The sequence below is a fragment of the Procambarus clarkii genome, chromosome 15 (genome assembly GCF_040958095.1).
Source record: "Procambarus clarkii isolate CNS0578487 chromosome 15, FALCON_Pclarkii_2.0, whole genome shotgun sequence".
Classification (NCBI taxonomy): Eukaryota; Metazoa; Arthropoda; class Malacostraca; order Decapoda; family Cambaridae; genus Procambarus; species Procambarus clarkii.
In genome coordinates, this window is record NC_091164.1 from 11,672,035 (window position 1) to 11,682,463 (window position 10,429).

A 10,429-nucleotide genomic window follows, 5' to 3' on the forward strand; every position below is an offset into this window, starting at 1 on the left:
AATCTCTACCTCGGCTGTGTCTGTAGATGTTTCGGATCCCTGGGGGGCCGTGCAATATGTGAGCATTCATGGTGTGCCGGTGGCTTTCCCCGCAGACGAGCTGAGGGCGGTGTTTGCAAGGTATGGGGTGGTAGTGTTTCACCGCTTCAACACTTTGAGTGCGGGCCGGCTGCGCGGGCTACGTACGGGCACTCGTACGCTTGTTATGCGGGGGTTACTTCGCCTGTTCCGTCCAGACTTTTGTATCGTGGGCTCTCGCTCCGGGTCTTTTATCAGGGCCAGACACGGACCTGTTTCCGGTGTGGTGCTGAGGGCCATGTGGAAGCCGGCTGTGACGCTCCTCGTGCTGAGGCTCCCTCGTTTTTTTTTTGGACGGTGACTTTCCCTGCGTGGATGATCGTAGAGCTTCCTCGTCGCCTACACGCTCTGACCTGGTGCCTGGTGTGGTTCCTGCGGCGGTTTCGGCGGGGGCTCCCTCTGGCCCTGCTTGGTCTGGCCCTGATAAGTCTGACACACCGGTATGCTCTGTGGACCTGGGGGCTCCTGCCTCGGGTATTCTCCATTCGGTGGTTGCGGAGGTGCATCCGCGGCCGGTTGCTTCCGTGCGGTCCTTGGATGCTGCTGGTGGGGTGGTGCCTGCCTCTCCTGCCGCCGGTGTCTGTTTCCCGGGGCTGCCGGGGTTGTGGTGAGTGTGCCCTCTGCCTCTTCCCCGCCCTCTGTCTCTGCATCGACTCCCTCGTCGCCTTCGGTGGGCTCCTCGCCCCCTGGTCCGTCTTCGCCTGCGCCTGCCGTGTCGTCCGTGATGGATGCCCCCCTGTGTGCTGGAGTGTGCTCTCCCGCCGGCTGGGCCTGCTCCTTCTCCGTCTTCAGTCTCCGGGCGTGGTGGTGGACTTGTGCCCCGTGCTGTGGAGGCTTCTGTTCTGCGTGGGCGTGCTGCCTCGGCTATGGGGTCGCCCGCGACGGGTTCTTCTGGGGCGCCCCTTGCTGGGGGCCATAGTTCCGACGATCAGCAGCCTCATGTTAAGCGCCGTCGTTCAGCTCGGGCTGCGTCGCCTCGACGGTTGTGGGCGGAGGGCCGTGATGCATTGGAGGATGAGGGCGTGGACGTCGCCGTGGTGTCTTCCGTGTTGGAAGTTGTGCCCCCTGCCGGTGGCTCCCCTTCGTGGGCGGTTGCCCCTGGTGATCGGGACCTGGTGGTCGTGTTATCTAAGGATGGACGTCGGGGAGCTTCAGCCCATGTTCCGGTTGGCGGGGGCCCTGAGGCTCCGGTGGAAGGCTCCTCCGTGGGGCTTGGTGCAGTGGCTGGTGTCGATCGCTGTGCGCGCCCTGGGGTCCAGGCTGATGTGCGGCCGGTGGGTCGCGACGGGTTGGGGGTGTCCTGAGGTTGTCTCGATGGCGCCCTCTGTTGGCGTCCTTGGATGTTCGGGGTTTGGATGCTCTTGGGGTCCAGTTGGGCCTGTTGGATGTTCTGCGGGAGCAACGTGTGGATGTGGCTCTCGTTCAAGAGCATAATGTTCATGATGTGTCCGTGTTGCAGTGTTTGAGTGTGCATTGTGTGGTTGCTGTGGCTCTGATGTGGTTGCTCCTGTGGTGGTGTGTTTGGTTTGGTGTGTGTGTGTGGGTATGCTTCTTTCCTGGCTCCTGCGTGGGCCAATGCTTTTGCCCTGTGTGGGTTGTTTACACTGTTTGTTTCCCCTATTTTGTACTTTCTGGTGTGAGTATTTGTTGTGCATGTGTCACTGTATATTGCTGTTAGTCCCTGTTTGTTTCTTGGGGTCTGTATGTTACTGTGCCTGCGCCTTGGGCGTCTTTTTTATGTTTTTTTTTTTATGTTAAGTATTTCGTGTGCCATGTGCTTTTGCCTTGTGATGTTTTTGTGGTTGTGTGCGTCGTGTGTGCGTCGTGTGTGCGCGTGTGTGCGTCGTGTGTAGTAGTAGGGAGTAAGAGCCACAGACGATTTTTTTTTTTGGGGAGAGGACCCCTGTGGACTGTAAGAGCCACAGACGATTTTTTTTTCTGGGAGAAAAAATCGTCTGTGGCTCTTAGGGGTTTTCAGGCAAATTTGGGGAGTCACAGATTTGGAAGTAAGGAATTCTTATGAGAAAAATAATTTCCGAGATCTTAGAAGTTTGTTAATCATTCTTATGATGAAAATAAGTAGGAAAATCTTAAAGAAAAGTTTTAGAAAAAATCGTGTTTGTGTCACAGCATTTCCAGGTAAACTCTATGGACAACCTTTGCCCGTTTTCAATCACACATTTGTAAAAGGACCATTTTCAGAGAATATTGTCCTAGATGTTTTGTTAAGGAAAACAGACAACTTATCCATAACATTTAGTTTTATATCCATTTACGGCTATTTCGCCTGTAATCTGTGAAAACTTGTCAGAGTCCATTTTATACCCAATTTTCGGCAGAGTCCAGTTTATGCTCAAATTCGCCAGAGTCTACTTTGAGAGCAAAATTAGTCAGAGACAGTTTTAAGCTCATATTTCATCAGAGTCCAATTATCAACAGAAATTCACCAGAGTCTACTTTGAGAGCAAAATTAGTCAGAGACAGTATTTAGCTCATATTTCATCAGAGTCCAATTTATACCTAAAAATGAACAGAGTCTACTTTGAGAGCAATATTAGTCAGAGACAGTTTTAAGCTCATATTTCATCAGAGTCCAATTATCAACAGAAATTCGCCAGAGTCTACTTTGAGAGCAAATTTCATCAGTGTCCTGTAATCTGTGAAAATTTGACAGAGTCCATTTTATACCCAATTTTCGTCAGAGTCCAGTTTATGCTCAAATTCGCCAGAGTCTACTTTAATAGCAAAATTCATCAGAGTCCAGTTTTCTAGCAAATTTCATCAGTGTCCTGTAATCTGTGAAAATTTGACAGAGTCCAGTTCTTGATCGAAATTCATCAGAGTCCAGTTTATACCGAAAATTCGCCAGAGTCTACTTTGTGCCAAAATATTCAGAGTCCAGTTCATGATCGAAATTAATCAGAGTCCAATTAAAGACCCAAATTTGACAGAGACCACATTTTCGCTACTAGCAGTCCAATCCCCCTGAAATTTTAAACAGTCATATTTCAGACGTAGTAAATAAGATCAAGTCAGTTACTGAGCTTCAGCTCTTGTCCCCCACCCTCAAGTCTTTGTAAATAAACCATCAATTTCCCCGAAATTTTTACCCTCTGTATTTCAGACATAGTAAATATGAAGTAACAAATATAAAACTCTAGCTCTTGTCCTCTGTCCAAGTTCACTCATGTAAATTCATTACTATCAGTCCAAATCCCCCTGAGATTTAAACACTCAACTACATTTTCAGACATAGTAAATAAGATCAAGTCAGTTACCGAGCTCCAGCTCTTGTCCCCCTGTATTTGCATATTTTCTCTATATTCAGCTGTGTTCTTCACTTTTTGTCCGTGTTTTCTGTGTTCATTCCATGTTCTACAAATGTTCACAGTCCCATTCAGTTCATATTTTCACAAGTATCTCCATTTTTTTTCTATAATCTTTCTCTTAGTCTCATTACTTTCTCTACAAATTCTAGTCATATTTTCTATGTTTTCATGTTCATCACATGTTCTCTTTATAACTTTTATACTCAATATTCATGTTCTCAATGTTCTAGCTTGTTCTTCACACGTTCAGTGTTCATTCTTTGTATTCCCTATGTTCTTTGTCAATATTCATGTTCCTCTACAAGTTCATATTCCCTGCATGTTCACTGTATTCATCAACTTTTCTTACATATGTTCTTTGCCATGTTCCCCATATGTTCTCTGGGTTTTTCCCCTTACATGTTATCTAACGTTCCTTAACTAAAAAATCTTTCACCAATCAACTAAAAACATAGTCACTTTCGTCATTTCTCAACTAAACTTATTATCCAGTCAACTAAAAATAGTCAGAAATAGCCTCGTTCAACACTGTTCTTAACTAAAAACAACCTTTCTCTTAGCTAAAATTGTCAAAGGAAACTTTTTTTCAGCACTTTCTTAACAGGCGCTATGTTTCATCAAGAAAAAATTGTCAAAGGAAACTTTCCAAAACTGTTCATAACTAGCTTTTATCCATCGTCAATCAACTAAAAATAATAACTTTCATCATTTCTTAACTAAACATATTCCCCATTCATCAGAAATAACCGTGTTCATCATGTTTCATTGTCATTTCATAACTAAAATTATCTGCCAATCATCAGAAAAGTCATGTTCATCATGTTTTGGCTTTTGCTCAACTAAAAGTATTCATCGGTCAACTAAAATAGTTACTTCATCATGTTTCCTTGTCATTTCTTAACTGAAATATCACTTCTCTCATCTGAAAATAGTCAGGATTAACCTCATTCAACACCGTTCTTAACTAAAACAGCCTTTCGCTTAGCTAAAAATTGTCAAAGGAATCTTTTCAGCACTGTTCATAACTAACTTTATCCATAGTCAAGTAAGAAAATATAGTCAAAGATATCTATCATCGTCGTTCTTAACTGGCATTATACTTTGTGGAGCACTAAAATAGTCAAATGTAACTTTTTCAACACTTTCGTAACTAAAATTATATGTCGCTAAGTAAGAAAATAGTCAAAGGTGCTCTCCGTTACACCAAAGTTACTCTTCGAGAAATCAAAGACACTCTTCAATACATCAAGGACTTACTCAAAGACACCAAAGTTACACTCTAAGACATCCTTCGAGACATCAAAGACTTCCTTAAGACTTCAATGGGACTCTTCCATTCATCAAAGACATTCTCTAAGCCCTCAAAGTTATTCTCAGCACAATCAAAAGTTATTCCAAGACAACAAAAGTTATTCTCAGAACAATCAAAAGTTATTCCAAGACAACAAAAGTCATTCTCAGAGCTATCAAAATTATTCTCGGAGTCATCAAAAGGTATTCTCTAACTCACTTTGGTCATTAAAGTTAATTTCTATGTTATAAAGTTTGTCTCAGAGACATCTAAAGTTAATCTTAGAGTTATCAAATGTAATCTCTAACTCTCTTTTGTTCATCAAAGTTGATCTCAGAGTTAGCAAAGGTAATCTCTAACTCACTCTCGTTCATCAAAGTTGTTTCAAAGACATCAAAGTTATTCAAAGAGCTAACAAAAGTTATTCTCAGAGTCACCTTCGTTCTTCAGAGAAACTTTCCAAAACATCTTTATTCATCAAAGTTATTCTCAGAGGCATAAAAGTCATTCTCAGAGCTATCAAACTTGTTCTCAAAGTCATCAAACTTATTCACAGAGTCATCAAAGTTAATCTAAGACATCATTTTTCATCAAAGATATTCTCTCTAAACCATCAATGTTCTTCTCTAAGACATAAAAGTTATTCTCAGAGTCACCTTCGTTCGTCAGAGAAACTTTCAAAACATCTTTGTTCATCAAACTTGTTTTCAAAGTCATCAAAAGTTAATCTAAGACATCTTCTTTCATCAAAGTTATTTTCAGAGACATCTAAAGTTATTCTCAGAGCTATCAAACTTGTTCTCAGAGTCATCAAATGTTATTCTCGAAGTCATCAAAGTTATTTTCAGAGACATCTAAAGTTAATTTCTATGTTATAAAGTTATTCTCAGAGACATCTAAAGTCAATCTTGGTCATCAAAGTTGTTCTCTAAACATCAATGTTGTTCTCCAAGACATCAAAGATGTTCTCAAAATCATAAAAGTTATTCCCGGAGCTATCAAAGTTAATCTCAGAGTTATCCAAAGATATTCTCATGTCCACAAAAGTTATTCCAAGAGACGTCAAAGTTGTTTCAAAGACATCAAAGTTAATCTCAGAGTTATCCAAAGACATTCTCAGAGACATCTAAAGTTATTCTCTAAGACATCAAAGTTGTTCTAAGAGTTATCAAAAGTTATTCTCAGTCATGATATGTTATTCTCTAACTCACTTCCATTCATCAAAGACATTCTCTAAGTCCTGAAAGTTATTCTCTAAGACAACAAAGTCTTTCTCAGAGCTACCAAAGATGTTCTCTAAATCATAAAAGTTAATCTTAACTCACCTTCGTTCATTAGAGAAACTTTCCAATCCATATTCGTTGACCAGAGTTATTCTCAGAGTCATCAAAGCGATCTCTAATTCATCTTCGTTCTCCAAAGTTGTTCTCTAAGACACCTTCATTCATCAAAGAAACTCTCCTTCTTCCATCATGTTATTCTTTAAGACATCTTCAGTCATAAAATTTTCTCTCCAAAATGTAACTAGTTCAGCTTTTCATATCAAACTTACACTTCTGTTAAACATATTTTCTTAGACATTTTACATTTTAAACTGTTCTCTGAACTACACTGTTCAAACCTACGTAACCTATCCTCTCGACCCAATGTTACTTAGTTAACGTAACGTTCCTAAACCTAGCTTTACCTATCCTAACCTAACTTACCTTACCTTCCCTATCTTACCTAACTTTACCTATCCTAACATAACTTACCTTACCTTCCCTAACTTAACCTAACTTTACCTATCCTAACTTAACTTGCCTTTCATAACCTAACTTTACCTATCCTAACATAACTTACCTTACCTTCCCTATCTTACCTAACTTTAACCTATCCTAACATAACTTACCTTACCTTCCCTAACTTAACCTAACTTTACCTATCCTAACTTAACTTACCTAACTTATTCTGCTTAACATAACTTACCTTACCTTCCCTATCTTACCTAACTTTACCTATCCTATCCTAACCTAACTTGTCTTACCTAACTTAATCTTACTTTCCCAAACTGATGTATCCTAACTTATCTAGTCCAACCAGACATGATCTAACTTAAGTATTCCTTCTTGTCTTTGTGTTTCGTCAATCATTGTCTCATATTCATTTACTCATTTCATTAGTTAATTTCTCAAATGGTCACTTATGCATTTCAAGTGCTATTTGTTAGAGATTGGATATTTAAGCATTTCAAAGAATTTTTGTTATATATGGGCATTTACTCATTTCAAGGGATAATTTCTCAAATGGACGTTTTTGCATTTCAAGTGTTATTTGTTTAAGATTGGGTATTTAACCATTTCAAAGGATTTTTTGTTATATATGGGAACTTACTCGTTTCAAGGGCTAATTTCTCAAATGGTCATTTTTGCAGATCAAGGGTTATTTGTTAAGTTCATCAAGTTGCCCATAAGTTGTATTTATTATGTTTGTTATCATATGTTCTTATTCCCCAACCCCTTAACCTAACCTCTTGTAATCTTAGTGTATTTAGTAGGTTCTATCTTATGTTCTTATTCCCCAACCCCTTAACCTAACCTCTTGTAATCTTAGTGTATTTAGTAGGTTCTATCTTATGTTCTTATTCCCCAAACCCTTTAACCTAACCTTTCAGATGTAGTTTGTTGAATATATTATCCTTTTCCTACCTTTCAGATGTAGTTTTGTTTCTCCTTTTTGTATATTTTTACCCAAACCCACCATCCCACTTAACCTTCTTTCCTTCTTTACTTTGATTCTCCTACTCCTTCTAACCCTCCTTTTCTATCTCTCTCCCTTATTCTCTCTCTTCCTCCCCCTCTCTCTCCCTCATTTGCTCAAATGCTCTCTTGTTTCTCAAATTCAAGTCTTATTGCTCCCATTCTCACACCCTCACTCTCATTCACTTAGTTTTTCTTTTTCTCAATTCAAGTCTTAGTGCTCCCATGCCCCACACTCTCTCTTCTTTGGTCCCATTTTCTTCCGCCCCTCTCTCTTACTCCTTGCTCTTCTTTCATGCTCTCACTCCCTTGAGCTCTTGTTTCTCAATTTCAAGTCTCAGTAGATCTGATTCTTTACTATTGTAATTTTTATTATTACTATGATAAAGAATGAACTTATATGTGAAAACAAAGTAAAAGAAGGAAAGAAGGTTAAGTGGGATGGTGGGTTTGGGTAAAAAATATACAAAAAGGAGAAACAAAACTACATCTGAAAGGTTAGGAAAAGGATAATATATTCAACAAACTACATCTGAAAGGTTAGGTTAAAGGGTTGGGGAATAAGAACATAAGATAGAACCTACTAAATACACTAAGATTACAGAGGTTAGGTTAAGGGGTTGGGGAATAAGAACATATGATAACAAACATAATAAATACAACTTATGGGCAACTTGATGAACTTTAACAAATAACCCTTGATCTGCAAAAATGACCATTTGAGAAATTAGCCCTTGAAACGAGTAAGTTCCCATATATAACAAAAATCCTTTGAAATGGTTAAATACCCAATCTTAAACAAATAACACTTGAAATGCAAAACGTCCATTTGAGAAATTATCCCTTGAAATGAGTAAATGCCCATATATAACAAAATTCTTTGAAATGCTTAAATATCCAATCTCTAACAAATAGCACTTGAAATGCATAAGTGACCATTTGAGAAATTAACTAATGAAATGAGTAAATGAATATGAGACAATGATTGACGAAACACAAAGACAAGAAGGAATACTTAAGTTAGATCATGTCTGGTTGGACTAGATAAGTTAGGATACATCAGTTTGGGAAAGTAAGATTAAGTTAGGTAAGACAAGTTAGGTTAGGATAGGATAGGTAAAGTTAGGTAAGATAGGGAAGGTAAGGTAAGTTATGTTAAGCAGAATAAGTTAGGTAAGTTAAGTTAGGATAGGTAAAGTTAGGTTAAGTTAGGGAAGGTAAGGTAAGTTATGTTAGGATAGGTAAAGTTAGGTAAGATAGGGAAGGTAAGGTAAGTTATGTTAGGATAGGTAAAGTTAGGTTATGAAAGGCAAGTTAAGTTAGGATAGGTAAAGTTAGGTTAAGTTAGGGAAGGTAAGGTAAGTTATGTTAGGATAGGTAAAGTTAGGTAAGATAGGGAAGGTAAGGTAAGTTAGGTTAGGATAGGTAAAGCTAGGTTTAGGAACGTTACGTTAACTAAGTAACATTGGGTCGAGAGGATAGGTTACGTAGGTTTGAACAGTGTAGTTCAGAGAACAGTTTAAAATGTAAAATGTCTAAGAAAATATGTTTTAACAGAAGTGTAAGTTTGATATGAAAAGCTGAACTAGTTACATTTTGGAGAGAAAATTTTATGACTGAAGATGTCTTAAAGAATAACATGATGGAAGAAGGAGAGTTTCTTTGATGAATGAAGGTGTCTTAGAGAACAACTTTGGAGAACGAAGATGAATTAGAGATCGCTTTGATGACTCTGAGAATAACTCTGGTCAACGAATATGGATTGGAAAGTTTCTCTAATGAACGAAGGTGAGTTAAGATTAACTTTTATGATTTAGAGAACATCTTTGGTAGCTCTGAGAAAGACTTTGTTGTCTTAGAGAATAACTTTCAGGACTTAGAGAATGTCTTTGATGAATGGAAGTGAGTTAGAGAATAACATATCATGACTGAGAATAACTTTTGATAACTCTTAGAACAACTTTGATGTCTTAGAGAATAACTTTAGATGTCTCTGAGAATGTCTTTGGATAACTCTGAGATTAACTTTGATGTCTTTGAAACAACTTTGACGTCTCTTGGAATAACTTTTGTGGACATGAGAATATCTTTGGATAACTCTGAGATTAACTTTGATAGCTCCGGGAATAACTTTTATGATTTTGAGAACATCTTTGATGTCTTGGAGAACAACATTGATGTTTAGAGAACAACTTTGATGACCAAGATTGACTTTAGATGTCTCTGAGAATAACTTTATAACATAGAAATTAACTTTAGATGTCTCTGAAAATAACTTTGATGACTTCGAGAATAACATTTGATGACTCTGAGAACAAGTTTGATAGCTCTGAGAATAACTTTAGATGTCTCTGAAAATAACTTTGATGAAAGAAGATGTCTTAGATTAACTTTTGATGACTTTGAAAACAAGTTTGATGAACAAAGATGTTTTGAAAGTTTCTCTGACGAACGAAGGTGACTCTGAGAATAACTTTTATGTCTTAGAGAAGAACATTGATGGTTTAGAGAGAATATCTTTGATGAAAAATGATGTCTTAGATTAACTTTGATGACTCTGTGAATAAGTTTGATGACTTTGAGAACAAGTTTGATAGCTCTGAGAATGACTTTTATGCCTCTGAGAATAACTTTGATGAATAAAGATGTTTTGGAAAGTTTCTCTGAAGAACGAAGGTGACTCTGAGAATAACTTTTGTTAGCTCTTTGAATAACTTTGATGTCTTTGAAACAACTTTGATGAACGAGAGTGAGTTAGAGATTACCTTTGCTAACTCTGAGATCAACTTTGATGAACAAAAGAGAGTTAGAGATTACATTTGATAACTCTAAGATTAACTTTAGAGTCTCTGAGACAAACTTTTATAACATAGAAATTAACTTTAATGACCAAGTGAGTTAGAGAATACCTTTTGATGACTCCGAGAATAATTTTGATAGCTCTGAGAATGACTTTTGTTGTCTTGGAATAAACTTTTGATTGTTCTGAGAAT

The 10,429-nt window shown here is 38.4% G+C and overlaps 1 protein-coding gene across 1 annotated transcript in view; it reads left to right on the forward strand.

Annotated features, from left to right (window-relative positions):
• The first annotated feature begins 806 nt into the window (after positions 1 to 806).
• The window catches only part of LOC138364908 (uncharacterized), a 35,357-nt gene continuing 25,734 nt past the window's right edge, over positions 807 to 10,429 (forward strand). Inside the window, exon 1 of the mRNA XM_069324988.1 lies at positions 807 to 1,352. Coding sequence (XP_069181089.1) covers positions 807 to 1,352 — 546 coding nt within the window. The remainder of the gene's footprint in view (positions 1,353 to 10,429) is intronic.